Source organism: Trichogramma pretiosum, unplaced genomic scaffold (assembly GCF_000599845.2).
Source record: "Trichogramma pretiosum strain Unisexual culture from Peru unplaced genomic scaffold, Tpre_2.0 scaffold21, whole genome shotgun sequence".
NCBI classification, from domain to species: domain Eukaryota; kingdom Metazoa; phylum Arthropoda; class Insecta; order Hymenoptera; family Trichogrammatidae; genus Trichogramma; species Trichogramma pretiosum.
The window spans coordinates 979543-1002001 of record NW_019640940.1 but is presented as its reverse complement, the minus strand read 5'-3'; the positions used below and the strand labels follow the sequence as shown (position 1 = coordinate 1002001).

The following is a 22459-nucleotide window of genomic DNA, read 5'->3' as shown; positions in this document are numbered from 1 at the left end:
GTCTTCCGTCTCTCTGTCGCGCGCTATACATATATGCATTTCTGTCTGCATTGGACTGCCTACGCTCCTATGTACCTACTGGCATGCGTGCATGCATGCAGCAGCAGCAGCAGCAGCTTCGGTTTCGCATCAGTCGCTGGCGATGCCGCGGCCAGCAGCAACCCGCGCCCCGGCCGCAGCGAATTTCGCAGTGATCCTCTCTGCAATATATAAGAACGCGCGCGACAAACCTTTAGCTCGCGTTCTCTGATCCACCTTCGATTTCGTGGCCGCACGCACACATACAGACAAACTATCACACACACATACACGCACACATACACAGGCGCACGAAGAGGAGTCGCGCGTAATAAAATCATTCTATATTATACTGCATCATATATCGCATCCTCGAAACGGGTTGTGCGTCGTATACTGCGCTCGGTGGTGTGCTGCACTGCACTGTGCTGTGCCGTGCACGCGAGCTGAATCTTTCTGCGCGGAGTCGTGCGTGTGCTCGTGTGTGATTAAAATACTTATCGATAGTGCACCTTCTCATATATGGTTTTGCAAACCGTAAGTATATACGAGTCGCAATAGTAAAGATTTGTAGTAAGTAGTAAATAGTTAACGATATAAAACGTATAGTACCGCGAGATAGCGTAGTGGCGCAATAAAGATTCGGTGCATATGTCGCTGGGCCCGCATAATGTTATACATAGTAGCATTTACGATGCACCGTGCGCTTGGCGGCGGCGACAGTGAGCCGAGTGCCGACGACGATGAGAAGAGGAAAAAAACGCGTCGTCGTCGTCGCTGATTTTGAAAGAGCGGCACATGTCGCCCTGCTGCGTGCATCGTAATCGTGTGCAGTGTATTGTTATTATAATAATGCCTTGCACACAGACACACAGTGTGCCGCGCGACGATAAGCCGGAGCTTCACGCGCGCGAAGCGGTATTATAACAATGTATGCATGGACAGACAGACAGATACCTCGCGTTGCTGCTGCAGCTTTAGTGCCTTCGCGCCTGCCATGCCATTATGATACATAAAACGCACGATTTCGCGGTGTAAACACAAACGACGACTTTTGTGTTCACAGACGACGACGACGACGACGACGACGACGAGAGACAGGCGGCACAGAGAGTCGGAGTGCCAGAGATATCGTATATATTTTTATTCATACGTGTCTGAGTTGGCTTACGTATGCCGTGTATATATGTGACACAACGCGATCGACACTCTCGACCCTACCAAAAGACCAGAGAGCTCCACGACCTCGATGAGAGAGAGAGATAGAATACGACACGCGTAGACAGTAGACACACGACTGTGACGACTGCCGGGACGACTATATTTATATTATAACACGCGCGTGCGACACGGCACTCGTCTCGAGAGAGCCGACAGTGATTGAATCCTTTATACTGTATTATTGTATACGTTTTTGGTGGCCCGTCATCTTATGCAGAGCTTGTCGCCGCCGGGGATGGACCTGGTGTCGACGTCGTTGCAAGCGCAGCAGCAGCAGCAGCAACAGCAGCAGCAGCGGTCGTCCACGCCGACCTCGCCGATATCGACCAATAGTCAGCCGTCGGCGATGACGACGACCACCGCTGCCACCGCCGCCGCCGCCGCCTCCGTGGCTGTCGCCGCGACGACGTCCGGACAGCAGCAGCAGACCACCAACGCTACCGGCACCGCCACCACCAACGGCGTGCACCTGCCCGCGGACTCGGCCGAATTTTGCGATCGCTGCGCCAAGACAGCGGCGATCGACTTCGCCCACGGCTTCTGCACCTACGTCAATAGCCACCTGTCGGAGCAGGACAGGGCCAACCTGTCCTACAAGGACTTCCTGCGCAGATTCGTCGACACGTTCTGCGAGCACTTCGAGTGCGAGTACGCTCAGCTCTTAGTCAAGTGAGTCCCCCCGCATTACCCAATGATAGTTCATTTGCTAGATGCGTATGATGAAAATGAATAAAATCGCCTCCCGTTCGAGATTTATTGTAACTGGAGTTGCGTAGCTTTGGAATTTTTATAACTGGCTCGCGATGATTGTGTGTGAGTGTCTGTGTGTGTGTATGTGTTTGTAGCTCTCATTGAAGGTGAATTGGTTTCACAGCAGGAGTATACATTCTATAGATAGTTGATGATTTAAAGAGAAAATATGTTCAACGAGAAATTTAATACATTTTTTTTTTCTTGGAATTGAGATTCATTGGAGTATAATTTTATAAACTAAAACTCCTGAAGCATAGCTTCAATCAATGATGAAAGAAGATCAAAAATTTGTATCCATTAGTACTCAAAGCTCAAACATTTTAATGCCATTGGGCTGAATTATAGATTTGTTCAAATCATTTGTCCCTGAATAAATCATTAATTTGTAATTGACTCACTCGAATGTACTTCTTCTGTGCATTAGCTGTCATTACATTCACTTGTGGGGCTCACTTACCAATTATACCAGTTTCAGACGCAATAAAATATAAGTGGATAAGTTTGATACAATTACTAGCTAAAACTGTTAGGTCAATAAGTCAGTCAATACTCGCTGATACTTTCTCAAGTGATAATTGATAATTAACTGTTTTGTTGTTAGAATTGTATTTTTGAGATTTTACTACTTACATTTGAATCTCAATTGTAAGTAATATCGGTTGTTGATTTTTGATAAAATATATTCACTTGAGTATGAAATCTTTTGATAACTTATCAGTATACTAAAATATTCTTATCTGCATAATCCACTAAGCAATGAAATCTTTGCTTTGTCACCTCATTTGAGTTGCAAAAATATGCATAAATCTTGAGCTAATTTTTTTAGATAAGAATTTCACTTCATCTGACATTCTTGTTTGTTTTTGTTGTTGCTTTTATTGCTGAAAACATTAAAAATATTAACAATTTTAAAACTCTCTGTATATAGTTATTTTATTTCTTTGGAACAGACAATTTTTTAAATAAAATATTTTATTTTAATTTTCAGTATGCCAACTACTAGTAATTTTCCAATGTCTCCCTTACCACTGACTCCAGTGAGTCCCTTGACACAAGATGAGAATACCACTCAGTCTGGAAGTGATGATAACCATGTCACTTCGCCTAAATCTAGAGCATTCTTCCGTAGACTTTCATTCAAAGGTCTTAGAAAGGGTAGAGGTCTATTTCAAAAATCACCCAGTCAAGAAAAATTGGCTCTAGAACGTCACATGGAAAAAATGGCTAAAAAGTTAGCCAAAATACAAGTGGAGTGTCGAAAAGAAGGAGTTGTCAGTGCCATAATTATTGAAAATCATTCAGAACCTCAAAAATTAGAAAAATGTAAACTTATATTAGCTAAGGCTGATGCCGGCTACTTTATGGAATTTTTCACAACATCGAAAACTAAACCAGTCTATGGTATTCTTATTTCAAGTATTCTTGAAGTTAGAGAAACCACTCCACTAGAAATGCCTGACAACGAGAACACTGCAGTGTTAAAAACTGCTGATAAAGAAATAATTATTGAAGCAAAAGACAATCCAGAAATCAGGCATTGGATAGCTACGATTAAGTATTGTATAAGAGAAACTTATGGGTATTATAGTGACTCTTTTTCACATGGTACAAGTATGAATTTAGAAAATGAAAGGGCAAGAGCAAATTCAGCCAGCAAAAGTACTAGATCTGCCGCTGATCAGTTAGATGAACATGGTAACCCCCCAGAATTGCCCCCCCGAAGAGCTAGAAGCAATAGTAATCTTGAACTGTGTACCTCGCAACAAGAAATAGATCGAAGTAAGAATTTTTTGAAACTTTTAAATGACTTTTCGGATGTTATATATGAAATATTAATCTTTGATCTGAAACTTTTTCAAATTTCAGTGAATTATGACACTGAAATGGATTTAACCACCACCTTACGAGAATTCCCTTGGTTCCACGGTTGTATACCAAGAGCTGAAGCTGCAAACTTGGTTTTACACAAGGCAGAAGATGGACATGGTACATTCTTAATCCGACAGAGCGAAACGCGTAAAGGCGAATATGTTCTGACATTCAATTTCCAAGGAAAGGCAAAGGTAAATAGATAATTTCAAATGTATTTTAATTTTTTTATACTTATATGTCAAAATTACGATTCCTAATACAATGCATCTATACTAAATTCAAAACATTATTTCATTACAAAATTAATAATCGATGAAACGATTGCAGCACTTGCGGATACACTTGAATGAGATGGGACAGTGTCGTGTGCAACATCTTTGTTTCCCGACAATGTGTGATTTGTTAGAGCATTTCCGCCAACACCCGATCCCTTTAGAGTCCGGGGGTACTGCTGATGTTAAATTAACGGAGTACGTCGTGGCCCCTCGGCACTTGCCACATGCCCCTCCTGTTACGCCTTCGTCCTCCATGCCGGCTATTGCCTCTGCCGCTGCAGCATCATCGGCCACCACCTCGGGCGCGTTCGTATTATTAGCGAATGCAACGTCGACGTTACTCCAGCAGCAGGAGCAAAATCGCCAACAACAGCAACAACAGGAAAGGCGACCCGCTGCGGCTATAGAGCTAAGAGAAGTAAGAGTGAGCAGCGGCATTCAAAAGCCGCAAGAGTGATGAGAGCACGCACACTTATTAACGGACCGTGAGTAAGCACAGACAAAACAATGGTGATGGTTTTCAAATCAGATGAGTGAAGTAAATTTTTAATAAGTCTCGTTCATTATTTACCGCGTTCAGTTGCAGGGGATGGTAAAAGATGAAAATGTGGATTTGGCTGTTGCTTGCTCTTGTTGCATAAAAATTCTTGGCATCTTAACTTGAAAAATTAAAGAATATTGTGACTAAACAATTAATTGAATCAAAAACTAATATTTATTGATAAAAAAATAATGAGTCAAAGATCAAAAACCATCTCGATGACTTGAATCAAGCTTTTTCTACAAAGTGTGTGATCGTCAATAAATCTAAGTATTGAAATTTCACTTTTAAACGCCCTAATAGCGTATTCAATAAAAAGCATTGATTACGTTTCAACTTTATTAAATTAACATGTATTTAATAGTAAATTTTATTTCGTGAAACACAAACACTATCTAGATTGGCTCTACTTTACAATTAAAAGGATTTTATTTTCTAAATGAAGGTACAAACGTATGGTGGTTCAATAAGGATGCGGGCTGAGTCACTGGAACGACTGGAAAATCAATTTCAGCAGCAACAACAACAACAACAACTTCAACAACAGCAACAACAAATACCACAACAACAGCAGCTGGCTCAAGAAGCTGATGTTTCAACGAGTAGAGCAGTTCAAAATGCTTACTGCTTCCTCTGACGCTGGATGCGAAAAGCTGGGTATCGCCCTGTTACGTCTGACTAACAGGCTCGTAACTTTTGTTCGAAAGATTTGGAAATGGGATACTGAAGTGTTAGTTTGTTCTTTTAATTTTTATGAAAAAACTAGAAAAACTGATTCATGAGATTTTGCGAAAACATATTTGGCGAGAACGAAATTTTATTTTAATGTTGCGCTTTTAATATTGTGATTTTTTAATATTTATTAAGACTATTTTAGAATAGCAGTCTTCGGTTATTAATAAATTGAGTTTTTATTAATATATATTTATAAATATATATACTGGATATATGCAATGGACTAGTAAAGCACATATACAAATGACTGTGATTTAAGACTCTAAAATATAAGAATTTTCACGAGAAATAGTCCAGTAGAGTGTATACATAATGTACGGTATGTGTACCTTGGGGGGTTTAGGTATACTTTTTCATGCAATTTAGAGATTTTAAGTGTATTTTAAATTAATTGTTTATCATCAGACACTTCAGTATAACATTTTTCGATAGCCTTGACTAATTAATTTGTAACAATTACAAAATTATAAATTATTTTAAATAGATTAGTTTTGTGCGATATTTAATTAACGAAATTCATGTGCAACGAGTATATCTATGTATTCATGAGTCATGATACTTGATACAATATCATTTTTCGAAGTTTTTCATACCGTGAATGTTGCTTATTGGCATAAGAAACTTTTAATCAATTTTATCGACAATGTACGTTAAGATTTACACGTACGTGTCTGTGTTACGCTCTTGTGCATTGTGTGCGCTTATTCAAAGACAGTTTAGTAGACTTGTAATAATTGACATGTTCGATATACATAATCGTGAATCTATCTGTGTTACTTTATTATAATTATCAATATTCAGTTTATGTACCAAACAATAAATGTTTATTCCTTAATAGTTAACAAATAATTAAAATTTGATCAAGATAAATAAGGCCATAATGAATATTAAATGAATGCAAAGCTTGAAAAATATTTTGAAGATTTACAACTTCGTGATAATGTAATTTTTCGTGCTTACTTCAGCTGAAAGTAAAGTTCCCCAGCCTGCGGGCATAACGAAATCGTGACTTTTTGCTAAAGGTTTAACGAAAAATATTGTACATATCTGAGAAAGTAAATAACTATGCTTTGGATCACATGCTTCTCAACATATTTCACCGTTCACATGTGATCTGATATATTTTGTTCTTTACCGCCTCAGATACGTAATATACTTTTTGCTTTTTTTATTCAAGTGCTTTAAACTTTCGATATTTTACCTATTAAAAAAAATAATATAGAAATGAACGACGAATAGATAAATGAAATACAATTGAATTTTGGTGTCGCATTGTCGATATAAGAAGAAGTGTATATTTTTTAAAAATAACTATTTTACTGTAAAATAATACGTAACTTTAGAATGTATTTTAGAATTAGAGCAGTATGAGTGTAGAAAACAATGTGTATTTATAATGTGTATGATAAGAAAGAGAGAACGAAAACGAAAAAATGCCATAAAATGTAACTGCAGTTATGAAATTCCCTAATCATTGTTACTTAAAAGCCATGACTTTTTTTACTCATTTTGCATTTTGATCTTATCAATCTTTAACATTGATATGTTTTTTTACATCATCTACAAGTCATATTTTCAGAATAATAATTATAAATAAAAATTGTGTTATTTGCATTCCGGGTTTTTAAATGAATCTTTCTATTGTTGACATAGTAATTATTCGAATTAATAACGAATAAATCTATATAAATTATATGAGATTAAGGGCATTGGTGCCTTGATGGAAAATTTATTGATGAATTGTAATTATTGTACAGTGATTCAATTTACGTTTCGGTACTATTGTAAAATCAAAGAAAATTTAATTGAATGCAATAATAATGTTATTCTTATTCTTTAGTTTTTTTTTACAAATTACTTGAAAGTAATTTATGACATGCTGTGACAACATTAAATATCTTATTATTTTTAAGGCCTAAAATAATTTTAACTTTGTTTAGGTCAACTTCTTCAATGTGTTATTAAATATTAAGTAAATAATTTTTGACTATCCCTTACAAAATAACTATTTACTTTAAGGGAATTTAAGCTAATTTTATTTGATTATACTCTGAAATGTGTATAAATGACAAAATGCGCTATCGAAATTATGAATGAGAAAATTTTTATAGTATGAAAATCTCTACTCTTTTGTTAATATTATAATTTTTGAATATATCAATAGCGATGTTGTGTCCTAGCAATACAGTGAAACTTTAATTTTACTTGAAAAAAGAAACTCTGCATCAACTTTTACTATAAAATTAAAAAATTTATTTTGTTTTTTTAAAATATACATTAACAATGTTGTCACAGAGTGTGGTGATGTATTTGAGAAATTAAAACTGTTTAAACTTCGTGTACAGCGTCATCTAGTCTGAATAAATGCAGCCTTTATAATATTGGGTTCATTTTTTTTACCTGCTAAATAAAAATCACCCAAATATTTTAAAATATTTATAAAACTTAAAAAGTACATTATTAGTCATCATCATCATTGATTAAAGGCGAAATCTGAAATAAATATTAGTTTTTTCAATAATTTTCCAACTAAACAAGTAAATTAATTGGCAGTACTTACATAATATTCAATAAAACAATTTACTCCATCATCTGTTTTTATCATATACTGAAAACATAGAAGGCCCGACTCATTTGTCCTCAAAGAAACTTTGTTAGAACAAAGCATGGCTTTCATGGCAGGTTTAATGTGAGGTAACAGGTACTTTGATTTGGCTTCTTTTTTACATTGAAAAGTTTCAATCATTTCTGTATTATGAGGCATTTGTACATGACATTCACCAGCGAGCCCCTTTGTACTTATCATAAAATAGGGTGACTTTGGTGACAACAATAGCTGAATATTGAAATTTTTTTAAACTTTTCAAATATTTATAAATAAAAATGCTAATGTGTCATTCATACCTCTAAATGATTACTTGTGGGATCAAGTTCTGCTAAAACATCTTTTAACAATTCACTGTGGAGAAGTACTTTATTAATGACAGTTTCTGGATCTAAATCAAAATCTAAAATTTCATCTGGTTCTTGAGTTTTTAATGAACAATCGACTACCACACCATCCTCTTCAATAAGTATAGTTACAGGATGACCTACCCCCTAATAAAAAATTCTATCAATAAAAATATTCAAAATTTCTACTTCTATAATTTGAGTATTTACCTTGTAATGCATTTCTAAGGATGTAGTGCTTCCTGTTGTATTTATATTAGACCAAAACATAGACAAACATTCAACAAATACATTTAAATTAATTCTAAAAATGATATCCTCTGTCAAAGTGTATTCTTCAAAAAGTTGAATTGGAATGTAGGCACTAGCTTGCATACATTTTGCTTCTTCAACCGTTAATTTCAAGCCATTTTTAGAACCGTAGCAAGTTGCACTCTAGAAATTTTTCATTTATTATACATTTACATCAAAGAAAATTCTTTTAATTTGGTACATACTTCTTTGAAATTAACAGCTCTCAATAACTGTATAACTGTTTTTAGATTGCCTAATTTGGCGATCAACTTGTAATCAGTCGTCATGATTAATTATCTGTAACCCTTCCTAGCAGTATTTCGCAGTACTTTGATTCTGGCAATATTTGAACATTCAAGTGGCTATTACTGACAGAAGCTAGCCAAACCGCTAGAACATGCTTGCAAGTAAACGATTCTTGATTTTTCAATACATTTATTCTAAAGGACAAACAAATAACCAACATTAGTATATTTAAAGTTCCATCACTTCATCTGTATTCGTATACTTGGCCTGAAGTACTTACTCGAATGCTAGACACGGACAGTAATTGACACTGGAAAATATCGTATAAACTTCAGTACTGTGTCCCTGCACCTCGTAAAAGCAGCACTCGACTTTTTCTGTATTATTATCCGTATGACGCGTCGATTCGAACTTGTAAGCCGTCACCTTGTTCGCCTCGAACAATTCCAATGCTCTCTCGAAAGTTGGTCCAAAAATGTAACGTAGCTTCAGTAAAATCGCTTCGGTAACTGGAAGTAATAAAAAAATAAATGAAAGCTCGATGAAGTTGTTGTCAACTATTATTGTCATACGCTTACACTCCTTCGATTTGTTATATTCTTCGGTAGCTTCTTTGAGTACTCGACGTACGGCAATTTTGAAAGAAAAATCGAAAGACGCCGCTTCGCCGTCTGTCATTGCCATTCGATCATGACGACGGCTCGATCGTGATTCCGTGAGATTTTTTTTCCAGTTATACGAGTGCAGTTGTCAAATTGGCAATTGGGGATAAGCTTTGGCGGATATATAAAACTGCGACCGAGCGAGCAACGGAGGCCGGAGCGCAAAATAAACACGCGGTCGTGTCGCCGATAGCAGACCGCTTTAGTGTGAACTTGAAAAAATTGGCAAGATGGCGGGAAACCGCGCGATGCCCCGAAACCATGAACTATGTAAAATTTTTTGCGAAAATCAAATCTTGACTCCTGAGTTTCGGTAGTCTTTTTATAACGAAAAAAATTGATGAATCGTTCATCGAACGCGTGCCATACCGAAAATGTTCAAAATTATCGATTTCTATATGAAAATATTGACACATTCGAGCGATCGATAAAGCAGAGAGCTACAACAGTCATGTGTGTTATATCGTGCTGTGCAACATGCGATATCGCGGCCGCCGCACCGCAGCTCGGCGCAAAACAAGGCAGCCCAAGTACAGTGGCCGTCTACCCGTCACAGTCTCTTTCCATACTACGGGATCGATAAAACACACACACACACAAACACACAGACAGACATATACTTGGCTTTTTTGACGGGACACGGGAACTGCACGCAGCACATTATAGGCTGCTGCTGCTGCTTGCCATCCGCAGAAAAGCAGCGACTCTGGCAGTGTGTTTCGCTTCACGACTCCGTGTAGACCGTACACATAGTACACATATATATGCAACCTAAATGTTATCGTACGCATCCTCTCTCTTTTTCGATCGTAATAGGCAGCGTTGAATAGCGGACCACATAGTGTGTGTGTGTGTTTTTTTTTCGTGACTGGCGAGCGCGAGGAGGAGAGCGTGGACTGTGCATGTCAGTCAGTGTGCGCCCGCGTTGTGTGTGTCTCACTCTCTCTTGTATTATAATATATCCGATGTAGCCAAGTGGTGTGCTATAATGTTATGTTTTATTCGCCTCTGAACGTGTCTCTATCTTCTTTCGGTATGCGTCATCGAGAGACATGAGCTGCCACTGCTCGTCGTCGTCGTCGTACGCTGTTGAACTTCTCTGCTGCTGCTGCTGCTGTGCTGCTACTACTACTACTCGCCGTGTGGGTGCTACTACTACACAAACAACCAAGTTTTAATGCATAATTATATTAATGCAAGTTGAATAGTGCGTTGAAAAATCGTGGTGCAAAGTGTTTGTAATAATATCAACGCGAATGTGTGCTACTGCTGCTTATGCTGCTTATGCTGCCGCGTTATGGTCAAGCTCAATGGTAAGGCATATCATCATTTATACCCTACTGGCTTATTATAATAAATATAGAACGCGATGAAGAAAGTCGTGTAGGCTTGATACTATCTACACACTGGCAGATTGGTGAACGTGCGATAGGCTGGGTGTGATTTTTTCTTTTTTCTTCTTTTTATTATATTGTAGAAAAAAAAGAATGTACAGCGGTGAAGTTTGACTACAGCTGAGTGCTTTCTATGCATGACATGGGTTGTCACGATGAATAGATTGTGTGGTTTTTAGCTGTTTGTCTAAAGGATACTTTCTCTGATAACGCATACTCTGAATCATTATTCAATTTGAAGCAAAATGATTTATAATGGTTTTTTTTTGGGAACCTTGAAATGTTTTTATATTCAAGTATGTGATTCAATGCACAGGAAGTTTTATGAACAATCTCTTCAAGATATAGCGTATACTGTGTGCTAATTATTTAAATACATATGACTATTCACTAGGAAGTCGTAAAGTAGTTCCACAAATGTTTAATAACAACAATGAGCTTCATTGTTTACAACTATTTTTTTAAATATGACAAAACTTTACTGTAAATCTTGAAAATCCTATGATTAATTATTTCACTGACATCATAGCAATAAATCACTAATTAATGATAATTTCAGATTATCTGTATCAAAAATTTATTAAAAAAAAATAGTTTTGATGATAATAAGGTCATATTAGTCGAGATAACAAACATAGTTTGATAAAAAATTATTAATTAACTATTAATTTATGATGCAATAGTAATCTTTATACATAACTGGATACACAATGCTTAAACAGACAATGTTATCATTTTTTCAAGTGTCATTGAACTAATTTTGTGCGTTCCAGTGGTCTCATTGCAAGTTTTAATGTCATTATGTCAACTATCGTTCGCACTATAAAAATCACTTTTCTCTGGATATATAATTAATCTGAAATATATCCATCTGATTTAAATACGGTAAACTTGCTAGAGCACCCAGTTTTATTAATTTTCTCCTCTGTAGCTATACGATCAAACACCGACAAAATAGTTCATAGTAGATAGCATTCCCAACATTCATTTAAATGAAAAAAAATTTGTGTATCAATTTGGCAGACGATCTGAGAAGAGTCGCGTCGTTATCAGCCAGCGGAACGACGACATTCGCTCCAAAAATGCCAGGGTCCACTCCACGCGCTTATCATCGTCGTCGATGACCACTTGAGAGCAAAAAAACCCGCAGAGACACACCAAAAAAATTTCGATCCGTCCGAAGAAATCGATCTTATTGTACCAAGAACGTATATAATCTAAGGTGATAATCCCTTCGTCTTCCTTCCGCCAATCATCAACAAAAAAAGAAAAGAAGAAAAATGAGCTCGGTGTGGAAGAGACTGCAGCGGGTCAACAAGCGCGCGGCCAAGTTTCAATTCACGGTCTCGTATCACGAGGCCGCGCTCGAAACCACCACCAAATGGTAAGCAAATAATCTCTCTCTCTCTCGATGTCATGACTCATTGCTTCGAGCTGTCAAAATTTTTTTCTTTCAATGTATATAAGAGAGCACACGATATAAATCGTATAAATAGACGTCGGACGTCGAACGAGACAAAACGCGCATTATGTGCGAAACGCTCTCGCGCCCACGCGCTCATATGCCAATGCACGCAGACACTATGCACAAACGCTTACATTATAAATTTAGAAAATTGCGCTGCGCAGCTCTAAAAGGCAGGAGGAGAGTCTCTCAAACGGGTACCTTGTGTTTTCTCGATAAACAATAATATAAAGCGCGAGACTGTTTTTGTCGCTCGTGCCGCATACGTAATATTGTGCGCGCACACCACGCAGCTGCACACAACTCGATTAGAAAACGATTCTCCATTCTCTTTTATCTCGTGAATTTTTATTTCCTTTTCTTTCCTTTTTTTTATTATCTCCGAGGAAATCGTTTTGTACTGTATATATAGTAGCACGCACGTGCGTAGCGCGTGCAGCGGTACACTAAAAAAAAATATTCATAAGCTTTAAGCTTTCGCCTTGAAATCAGGTTCTAAAGCATGTGCTCTTTTTTACATGTCATCGTTTAGTTATAAAAATCCCGACGCAGAGACTCGAACACGCTCGTCGTCGGGGCGCGATAAACAAGGAAAAGTACCGTAATAAAGCGCAAAAGTCAATCGTCGCCGTCGTCGTCGTCGAATATATAATAATGCGCCGATGCTGTATTACAATGAATCGCATCGTGTGACGCGAACCTACCGTGAGTTCGATCGTCGTCGTAAAATACGGAGAGCGAGAGAAAAAAAAGCGAAGAAGAAGAAGAAATAACAAATCGTCGTCGAGTCTATATTAATTATTCGTTTGCGAGAGTTATAATAACGACTACTTCGCACATCGATGACTATTATAGATATATAGATTTGTACGCGTGTATCCTCGGCGATAATCGGAGTCCGCACGTGTATTAATAGCCCACGCGCGCGCACACAGTCGGGAAATGCAAAAACGCAAAGCGTTAATGCTGCTATTTTCTCGTTGCTTATATATGCGCGCACACGCATACCCGCACAAAAAACATCGTTCGTTCATTCGACCTATTGTTTTTGCTTGTCTCTCTCTCACTTTTTTTTTTCTTCTTTTATTTTTTTTATTCGGGCATTTGACGTAGTGTCACAGCAGCAGCAGCAGCTGCTTGCTTATATTATACGATCATCGATCGAGGAATACGATGATTATACATCAAGGAAGAATTCGAACGAAAAATACATACGGGCGCTGAGCAGAGGGTAATTGAACTTTATTCGTACATAGCGGAGTATGTTTGACCAGCCGGTTCAATCAGCTGCAAGGAATCTAGCTGTCTATCGAAATAATCCGCGCGTCCGTTTTATTTTTAGATCACAACACACACACGAGGAAATTCCTCGTTGCAACGAGCGCGTAAACACGTGATCGCGTTATTTACACCAGTATACTGTCTACGCGGTGAATATTATACGAGACCGATTTGGAAAAGCGCGGAATTAGTTGTACAGATCGCGAGAAATGATTGTTTTACCCGAGACCCTCGTCGATTCTTTTGTTCGAAATTAGCCTTGTGCCGAGCTAAGCGTGAGGTGTTTTAATTGGAGAGAATGCGCGCTTTTATATTATCGTTATTAATTGTATGAAATATTGCAGGAACTCGAAATATTTGAACGCCAGAAATTACTACTCCCCACGTGCTGCTATTGTTGTGTACCGTATACACCTGCTTTTTTTGTTGTTGTTTATGTTTGGGTGTGCGCGAATAATTACAGTGGTTAAACTTTTGCATACAACGAATTCCGTCGTCGCAAAATAACTATACCGTCGGATTTTTCTCTCCCTCTTTCCTTTTTTCTGTGATTTTAATTAATTGTATAAAAAAAGAACAAGTTGGCCGACATTCTAGTACAGAACTGACAAAGATCAGCTCCGATATTATTATCTCTCTCTCTGTCTCTCGTGAAAGCAGCGCGATAGAAAGTTCGCGCTCGCGCGCTCATTTCGAGTGAATTATTGCACCCAACAAAAGATCGTGTGCCGTATAACAGAGACTTGCCGAGTAAGCATGCACGAGAGCCCGATAGGATGCTACCTCTCATCTTCAACTACTTTTTTTTTCTTTTATTATATTATTATATTGCCTCCTCAAAGTCACCATTTAATACTATATGTACTCGGAGAGCTTTCTTAGAATATGGTTTTGGTGTAACTTTGTTTTTTTTACACTCGTTACTCTCGTTTCGCGCGTACTACGCATTACGTCAGCGAAAAAGTGTGTTTCATCAAACTAAGTATACTCGCGTATACATTATAGCTAATATGATGTATGCGTCTGCACGTAGCGACGGTAATTGGTAATTTTTTAATTTCGAAAAACGCGTGTATAATATACAGCTCGCTTATGCACGCGGTACGATACGCGACGTTGCGCGAGCGTAAATTTTACTTAGAAATAATCGCACTTTTCTCGAGTACAACGTAATAACTCGCCACTGCTTTTTTTTGCTTTTAAACGGTCGTAATGAATTTACGAGAATTTCCAACTCTTTTTAAACTCTATAAACATCGATGGTAACATTGCGTGTGCGTGTGTCGCGGCAGAGAGCAACAACCCCCTGATATCACGTTACATTGTATACGTTTCCCTGTTATTCACGCTCGCAGGAAACCGAACAAATTGAGCATAGTGTGGACGCGACGAAGTCGGCGCGTGAGCACGGAGCCGCTGGAATGGGAGCCGAGCCTGAGCGATCCCCTCAAGGGCACGATCAGCTGGCCGGTGCCGGACAATCATTCCGTGTCGATAACCCTTTTCAAGGACCCGAGGACCCACGAGCTCGAGGACAAGGACTGGACCTTCGTCATCGAGGATGTTAGTATACTTGTTTTTTTTTTATTTTTCATCATCTTAAAATTAAAAATAATAATAATAATATGTGTGTCTCTCGCTGTACACAGATCGCGACGACGGGCAAGCGGCGCACGGTGGCCGCGGCCAACGTCAACATGAAAAAGTACGCGACCCTGGAATCTAGTCAACAGCCGCTCAAGCTGGAACTGAAGCCGACGTCGAAGAAGATCGTGAGCGCGAGCCTCGACTGCACCATGTCGTGCGTCTTTCTGCGCGAGGGCAAGGCCACGTGAGTTTTTTTCCTCCCTTTCCTTTTCCTCTCTAAACACTGCGCCTTACAAGATCGAAACATTCTGTAACTCATCTGTCTCTTCTGCAGCGACGAGGACATGCAGAGTATGGCCAGTCTGATGTCCGTCAACAACAACAGCGACATCGCGCCCCTCGACGACTTCGACAACGAGGACATACCCGAGGACAACGAGGAGGTGTCGATAAGGAACATCGACGAGATACTGGACATAACCGCGGAGCTGGAGCTGATGACGAGCAGCCTCACCGGAAGCGAAATACCCAGCACACCGATAAGCGGTTGGTCTCGAACTCTCGGTTTTTCCGATAACAACAATTTTGTTTACGCTGTGAAAAAAAAACATTATTTTATTTTCATTTGTGCACAGTGGCGAGTCTGTCGAAGGACGAGACCACTCCCATAATCGAGGACCAGAGGCAGTTTCCGCGCGACATCAGCTTCGCGAGGGACAGAGTGGACACCATCGTCGATCGGCCTTACGCGATCCATAACGACTCGATGCAAAACGAGTGAGTATATTACGCCACGCATTATATACATTATATAGTTACGCACGTATCGATTTCATCGATGAAAATTAATCCACGCGCGTTACGATTTGCTATGTATAGTAAAAATAGCGAACGCACGAGCAACGTGGACAGGCTGCTGCTGAGGCCGTTGGACCTGAAAAAACCTACGGCGACGTCGACGACGACGACGGCGGGATCGGCCACGGGAGCGCCGAACAATCATCATCAGCGCATGCGGGACATCACGCCGGGCCAGGATCTGCTCGAGTGGTGCAAGGAGGTGACCAAGGATTATCAGGGCGTGAAAGTGACGAATCTGACGACGTCGTGGCGCAACGGCATGGCTTTCTGCGCCGTGATCCATCACTTCAGGCCGGATCTCATGTGAGTAGTACGCGCGCGGGCAGAATTTGCATTTATAACGAGAAGAAAAAAATAAAGGAGAGCGTGGGTGAAAAAACTTTTTTTCGCTGCTGCGCGCACACCCGAACGTTACTACACGCTCTCCGCGATATAATGGTTTCAGTCACGCGCGACCTCGACCTCGGCGCTCGGTGCTGCGGCGTACAAGAGCTTGTCTTTTGATTTCGATCATCGGTGTTATGATTATTATTTTTCTTGGCTATATATGTATTTTCACCCTTTAATTTTGCATTTCGTTGCAGTGACATTGACTCTCTGCTGCCGCACGACGTCAAGGGCAACTGCAAGCGAGCCTTCGACGCCGGCGAGGCGCTCGGAATTCCGCGCGTTATCGAGCCGGCCGATATGGACATTCTTAAGGTGCCGGATAAGCTCGCCGTCATGACATATCTCTACCAGTTGCGTGCTCACTTTACGGGTCACGAGCTCGAGGTAAGATTTGCCCCATATATTCGAGCTTATGTAATAATATCGTATCGCTCATGTTTTTACAAATTTCTAATCGCGTTCGAAAATCTAATTTTAATCTCTCGTAGGTGCATCAAATTGGTAAAACTACCGACGAGTCGTCCTACATGATAGGCCGATTCAACACCGACAATAATTCAGACGTCAGTAATCAATTGTTCGGACAAGAAATTATCAATATGAAGAAAGAGCAGAGAAACAATAAGAATGAAGTTTACAGAAGGTGAGATATTTTGAGCAATTTAATTAATTGACTTGCAATCATAGATTACAGAGCTTATCTAATTACATAAGTGACGTCGAACAAATATTTTCTTTCGATAGATCGAATCCACTTGACAATATAAAAGGGGAAACGAATATGGAGTCATTAAGGAATAAGTTACATTTAAGTTTGAGTTTCGATCATCAAGACGACCAATTCAATAAAGATAAATCGCCGACCAGTGTCAAAGACGTCAAGGACATGATTCTTCAAAATTCGAAAAACATCCTCGGAAAAGTTCTGTCGCCCACCAAAGAAAAGTTCTCCCGAGAAAATTCTCTGCGTGATAGGGTAAGATCTCGTCTCGATTGCTTAAATTTAAAAAAAAAAATCCATGAAATTTCTTTCTTTGCACAAAATTTGCAAAAGCGAATGAAACAAAAAATAAATAAATTCACAATAGAGTAAGTCCCCGACGCCGCAGGCGCCCCAGCAGACGCTGCAGGCGTCGAAAAATAAAGTCGTGTCGCGACAACAGTTGTCCGAGCCCTTCGGCACGGACGACGAGGAGGACGAGAGTAGCCACACCGACGAGGAGAAGATCTCGAATTCAACCGTTATTGCCCAAACACCCGTCAGTATGCATGCCTAACAAAAAGTGCATGAGAGTTTACTTTTTCTACTATATAGTGTGCTGTGTTTTGAAACGACTATATTGAATTTATTTTCTTTCCGTAGTTTGAGATCAAAATTTTACAATTTAATACTTAGTTTTGTTTTGATTTTGCAGTAAACGTGTGCTATTATTTAGTTAGATCTTCTTATCGCTCGAGAATTTACAATTCATCAATTTATCCATAACTTTTATCTACTTATATAATATATTTATCTATTTACATTTTATTTCATTGTCATGACTTATCAGTCTTTAACTTAACACCGTTTCAAGATTCTAATTGCGAATGCAACGAAATTCGTCGCTGTACCGTATCCGTGCAGCATTATTTCATTCCCACCTTTTTATCGCCCTCTATCCATTTCGAGCTCTTTCTAGAGTTAGCCAATAAATAAATCAAATCTAATGCGACCGCACCCTCTCGACTCTATAACGATTTCCTCCCCTCTCGTAGAGCAATAATTCATTGTTAAAGGTAACCGACTACTTTGCGTAGACTACATATTATATGCCAATAATACGATTAGATAATAGTTCATCTTTTTTTCGCTATAAATATTCCATTCAAAAAATCAGTTAATTACTAACTATGAGCGGTGAAATTCAACTTTTGTTTGCTTACAGGAGTCCGTCCATTCGGCTGATCGTGGCAGCCGAGCCAGTTCCGAGTGTCGAGGCGTATCACCCTCGCAACAGCAGGATGACCAGCAGCAGCAAGAGCAATCTCAACAACAAAAGCAACGAGCGCAACAACAAGTGATTATCGTTTCTGCACATTACTTTTTATATTCTCCTACAATTTGTGTGTTCTATTCGCAATGTTACGCGTTGCATATATTATATATACGTCCCTTTATTTTGCAACTAAGCACGTAAAACAGCACTTGTATTATTTTCATTCATTTATTTATTATTATTATTTTTTAAATTATATTTGAGGACTATGGGGGAGTATTACGTCCCTATTTCGCTCCAGAAGCAAATTGCAATTATTACAATTGGAGTAGTTCATGTACACACACAATGATTCATAAGCAAATACTTTATGAATACGTTTGTTATTACTTTGCACTAATTCGTTTGATTTTGTACGTTTGTTACGCACTAAAACCAATAAAAAAACACACTCGCACACCAGAAGCGCCGGGAAGAACGTTGCAGAAAACTCCTAGAACAAGTAAAAACCCGGAGGACCGGTGTAGGCCGCTCCTTCCTCTCTGCCACAAGTCCTGTTAAGGTTTGTTTTTGAGTTGTTGACCTTTTTTTGCTTGCCTTTTTTTTTCTTTTTTTATTCTGGTTTTGGGGCTTGACTTTTTTTTCTGCGATTGCACGTGTCCGAAACTGCCTAATCCTGTAGAAGAGATGTAACTATAAAATATATAACTTGATTCGCACTCAGGTATGAATATCGCACCAAGTTCAATGTAAATATGTACGGACATCAAAACAATAACAGTAGTTTTGTATCGATTAGTAAAGATTAACTAACGAAAAATGAATCGTTTATCGAGAGGCTCGAGTGCCAATCCGCATACTAAATTTCGCACGTGCCTCCTACACAGAATCAAAACGATGCGGAGCGTCAGCAGCAGCTGCACGAGCGAGCGCGCAAATTACTCGCCGAGGCCCGAAGGAGCGCCTCGCTCAACAACAGTCTCAACGGCACCGACGACAACAGCTCCTCGGATCATCAACGGTCCAACGACGAGCTCAACAACACGAACAGTCCGAGGCGCAGCATAACGCCGTCGACGCCCGACGATCGTATCAGTATTAAAGTACGTTCAAATTTTGCGATCTTATATGGTAGTGATGATGCGAATCGATCTTATTTTTTGTCTTTTTTTTGTCTAGTCCGAGTACAATGGCAATATCGTGAATCGTTCCATGTCACCTGGCGGTGAGAAAAAATTGGGCTCTCCTCTGCATTCGTTTTCGAAAATCATGGAAAGGATCTCTCCGGAAAAGAGTCCTGACGGAGGACCGTACTTCAGAAGAGGAGTAAGAATCGAGACAATCATTTGTTATTTGAATGTACTTCAGAGTTGAAACTTTTATTTATTTTTTTTTATGTTCGTGTGCACTTTCAGTTGGGAAAAGACATGTCGTCGTACATACAAAACGAGCTAGAAGCCCTTGAACGAGAACAAAGCCAAATAGACGTGCAGGCGGCTAAGCTCGAGAAACAATTGAGAGCGGCTATGGAAAGCGACAATGAGGAAGAAACAGAAAGGCTGATGGCACTGTGGTTCACTCTCGTCAACAAGAAAAATGCTTTGCTCAGACGGCAGATGCAGCTCAATATTTTGTAATTACGATTTTTTTACCGAAGAGTTTTTTCAGTCGATTTGAAAACGCAATTTTTCTAATTATACTCGTATGCTTCTTTCCCTGAACAGAGAAAAAGAAGACGATCTGGAGAGGAAATTCGAACTATTGAATCGCGAGTTAAGAACCATACTTGCGGTCGAAGACTGGCAAAAAACTCAAGATCAAAAAGTTCGGGAAAATTTATTGCTCGAGGAGTTAGTCTCGATCGTTAATAAAAGAGACGAGCTCGTGCATCACCTTGATTCGCAAGAAAGAGCGTAAGTTTTTTTTTTGATTGTTGCTTTGCATCTTATACGAGAATAATCTTTTAATTACGACCTATTTTTATAGAATCGAAGACGATGACGAAATAGAACGCGAACTGTCCACTGCCGGATTAACGCGAGAGAACCAGAAATGTTCCATTCAATGAGTGATCGTCGTAGCAATGGGTTTTTTACCTCGAAATCAGGGTGAGTTTTTATCATTTCTTTACATATCTCTTGTTATTGATTACTTTAATATCGATCGTCTTGTTATGTTACAGATATATCTTAAAATTGCTTTAGATTTGCCAAAGAAAATGACATTAAGCTTGAACATTGATGTTAATGCAATAGATTGGTGTTCGTGCGCGCAGTGATAATACGCTTTTTTTCGAAAAAAAAAAATGATAAGGAGATAGAATGCATATTTCGAAGACGTCACGTGAAGAATGAAAAGAAAATTGCACGTTGTGAACAATTCTTTCTACATTAGAATTTAACACCGCACTTTTATATCTTCGTATTTGCAAAATATTAAGATTTAGATTTCAATTGAGCCGTTTGTATAAAAACACTTGAAGGCATGAGAAGTTGCGATAAATGTGATTTTTGTTCATCACGCAGAGAAGTGCGCACTCATTTATTATTTACGATCGAAATTCAGTCACACATTACTCGGTTCTTCGTCGAGAAATCAACGACTCGAGCTGTATTGCGAGCGTAATTTCTGCAATAAGCTATTATCTGTTCATAGCGTAATTTCATAGTTTCGTCTTCGTCAACTTGCATACTCGACATTGTGCCATATAGATTCTATATATATACATTTACATACGCGAGTATATTTATGTACGTACGTATGAAATACGAGTAATTCGTGTACTCGTAGCGTGTAACGTGTACGTGTGTTTTATCGATTCCGTATATGTATAAGCTCATATGTATACACACATTGCGCTGCCGTTCATCGTTCTATTCAAATTTTTGATGCAAGACGTTGCAATGATAATATAAATTTAACGTAAATTCGTCACTCGTGTGGTCGAAGCTAGAGAGCAAAGTTCAATGAATATTATATTTTTTACTACTGGTTTCATACTCAATCACTAAGCTTAGTAAATATTATTTTATTTTGTATCATGTTAATCCATCTCGTATTACGAGCATGTATCATTTATGTCCAAGAACACCTTGATGTAAAGAAATGAATTTTTTTTTCTTTTTTAGTTCAAATATCAGTGCATTGTGTTATATTTTAGGAAACGTTGATAAAACAACTAGGTAGAATATTTCGTTGTGTTAAATTCTGCTTACCGGGCAAACTATAACTTGTTCAAGTATAATTTGTGAATAATTTAAGAGTCTGTGTATAAATACTTTTAAGTAGTGGCTTTGGAAAATTATTAATAGTTAAATTTTTGTTACATTATCCGTGTGACACTTTTGATTCATAATATCAATGTCACCGGAATTAGTATTATTTCAGTTAGGTATTCAACTAATTAAAATGATAATTTTTTTTGTTGAGAAAATTAAAAAGAAAAAAAACAAACTATTATTTATAAAGTTTAACATGCTTTGCATTTTAAATGTTAATAGGAATTAAGTTATCGCAAAAAATTGATTATAAAATATTCTTTAATCAGAATTATTTAAAAAAAAACATTCTTATAAAACACTATTTAAATTATGTATAAGAAATGTAACCAATCCAGTCCAAGCATTCATGCTAAAAAATCTCTACACTTGTAATCGTACGTGTAAATACATAAACTCGCACATGAACACGCGTACATAATTACCTATAGTCGCAAATCAAAGAAAAGAAAATCACAACATTAGCTCGTTAATCCAGTGCCTAAAAATAATGAAATAAAAAATGTCGTCCTAAATTAATCAATATTTTGCTTACATTTTTTCCTTATCATTTTTTGACTCACTTTATCATACAAAAAGTGAATTCAACATCTTGCCCAGTGTTTAATCAATCAATCGCGAGTGCAGTGATGCAGTGAAGTGTATAGGCGATCAAATA

General features: G+C 38.4%; 4 protein-coding genes across 10 annotated transcripts; 2 read left to right on the top strand and 2 right to left on the bottom strand.

Annotated features, from left to right (window-relative positions):
* Nucleotides 1-144: 144 nt before the first annotated feature.
* On the top strand, nt 145-6267 carry LOC106659950 (SH2B adapter protein 2). 4 transcript variants are annotated; one of them, XM_014382734.2, is made up of 6 exons: nt 145-555; nt 1457-1908; nt 2981-3771; nt 3859-4055; nt 4192-4557; nt 5126-6267. In XM_014382734.2, the coding sequence occupies exons 1-6, from the start codon at nt 541-543 to the stop codon at nt 5315-5317; spliced, it is 2013 nt and encodes a 670-aa protein (XP_014238220.1). In that variant the 5' UTR covers nt 145-540; the 3' UTR covers nt 5318-6267. The 4 variants fall into 4 exon arrangements, with proteins under 4 accessions (XP_014238220.1, XP_014238221.1, XP_014238223.1 ...); XM_014382735.2 differs by having other exon boundaries at nt 1085-1908; XM_014382737.2 differs by having other exon boundaries at nt 4192-4624; nt 5126-5215.
* A 1601-nt stretch (nt 6268-7868) lies between these two features.
* Nucleotides 7869-8971, bottom strand: LOC106659951 (cell cycle checkpoint protein RAD1). Its single transcript, XM_023457911.1, has 5 exons — nt 8865-8971; nt 8578-8802; nt 8320-8514; nt 7976-8251; nt 7869-7908 (listed from the first exon to the last, which is right to left on the bottom strand). Exons 1-5 carry the CDS (start codon nt 8946-8948, stop codon nt 7876-7878), a joined length of 813 nt encoding a protein of 270 aa, XP_023313679.1. The 5' UTR covers nt 8949-8971; the 3' UTR covers nt 7869-7875.
* LOC111693379 (zinc finger SWIM domain-containing protein 7-like) lies at nt 8930-9753 on the bottom strand. Its single transcript, XM_023457912.1, has 3 exons — nt 9486-9753; nt 9188-9416; nt 8930-9101 (listed from the first exon to the last, which is right to left on the bottom strand). Exons 1-3 carry the CDS (start codon nt 9589-9591, stop codon nt 8951-8953), a joined length of 486 nt encoding a protein of 161 aa, XP_023313680.1. The 5' UTR covers nt 9592-9753; the 3' UTR covers nt 8930-8950.
* A 507-nt stretch (nt 9754-10260) lies between these two features.
* On the top strand, nt 10261-21999 carry LOC106659952 (EH domain-binding protein 1). 4 transcript variants are annotated; one of them, XM_023457910.1, is made up of 19 exons: nt 10261-10882; nt 11987-12347; nt 15065-15272; nt 15359-15540; nt 15631-15842; nt 15932-16073; nt 16176-16460; nt 16742-16931; nt 17036-17190; nt 17292-17523; nt 17636-17806; nt 18473-18604; nt 18990-19085; nt 19411-19626; nt 19703-19849; nt 19939-20156; nt 20248-20436; nt 20510-20631; nt 20706-21999. In XM_023457910.1, the coding sequence occupies exons 2-18, from the start codon at nt 12244-12246 to the stop codon at nt 20589-20591; spliced, it is 2961 nt and encodes a 986-aa protein (XP_023313678.1). In that variant the 5' UTR covers nt 10261-10882; nt 11987-12243; the 3' UTR covers nt 20592-20631; nt 20706-21999. The 4 variants fall into 4 exon arrangements, with proteins under 4 accessions (XP_023313678.1, XP_014238226.1, XP_014238225.1 ...); XM_014382739.2 differs by having other exon boundaries at nt 10263-10882; nt 18987-19085; XM_014382740.2 differs by lacking the exon at nt 18990-19085.
* Nucleotides 22000-22459: the final 460 nt, after the last annotated feature.

Bases quoted from the DNA above. Each gene is read 5' to 3' on its own strand.
- LOC106659950 (XM_014382734.2), top strand. The intron at 4,056-4,191 runs GTAAATAGATAA...AAACGATTGCAG, and splicing joins ATTTCCAAGGAAAGGCAAAG to CACTTGCGGATACACTTGAA. The intron at 4,558-5,125 runs GTAAGAGTGAGC...TTCTAAATGAAG, and splicing joins CGGCTATAGAGCTAAGAGAA to GTACAAACGTATGGTGGTTC.
- LOC106659951 (XM_023457911.1), bottom strand. From the start codon at position 8,948: ATGACGACTGATTACAAGTTGATCGCCAAATTAGGCAATCTAAAAACA. The intron at 8,252-8,319 runs GTATGAATGACA...TTCAATATTCAG, and splicing joins CCACAAGTAATCATTTAGAG to CTATTGTTGTCACCAAAGTC. The intron at 7,909-7,975 runs GTAAGTACTGCC...TATTTATTTCAG, and splicing joins ATTGTTTTATTGAATATTAT to ATTTCGCCTTTAATCAATGA.
- LOC111693379 (XM_023457912.1), bottom strand. From the start codon at position 9,591: ATGGCAATGACAGACGGCGAAGCGGCGTCTTTCGATTTTTCTTTCAAA. The intron at 9,417-9,485 runs GTAAGCGTATGA...TATTACTTCCAG, and splicing joins ATATAACAAATCGAAGGAGT to TTACCGAAGCGATTTTACTG. The intron at 9,102-9,187 runs GTAAGTACTTCA...TTTGTCCTTTAG, and splicing joins TGTCCGTGTCTAGCATTCGA to AATAAATGTATTGAAAAATC.
- LOC106659952 (XM_014382739.2), top strand. From the start codon at position 12,244: ATGAGCTCGGTGTGGAAGAGACTGCAGCGGGTCAACAAGCGCGCGGCC. The intron at 15,273-15,358 runs GTTAGTATACTT...CGCTGTACACAG, and splicing joins GGACCTTCGTCATCGAGGAT to ATCGCGACGACGGGCAAGCG. The intron at 15,843-15,931 runs GTTGGTCTCGAA...ATTTGTGCACAG, and splicing joins ACCCAGCACACCGATAAGCG to TGGCGAGTCTGTCGAAGGAC.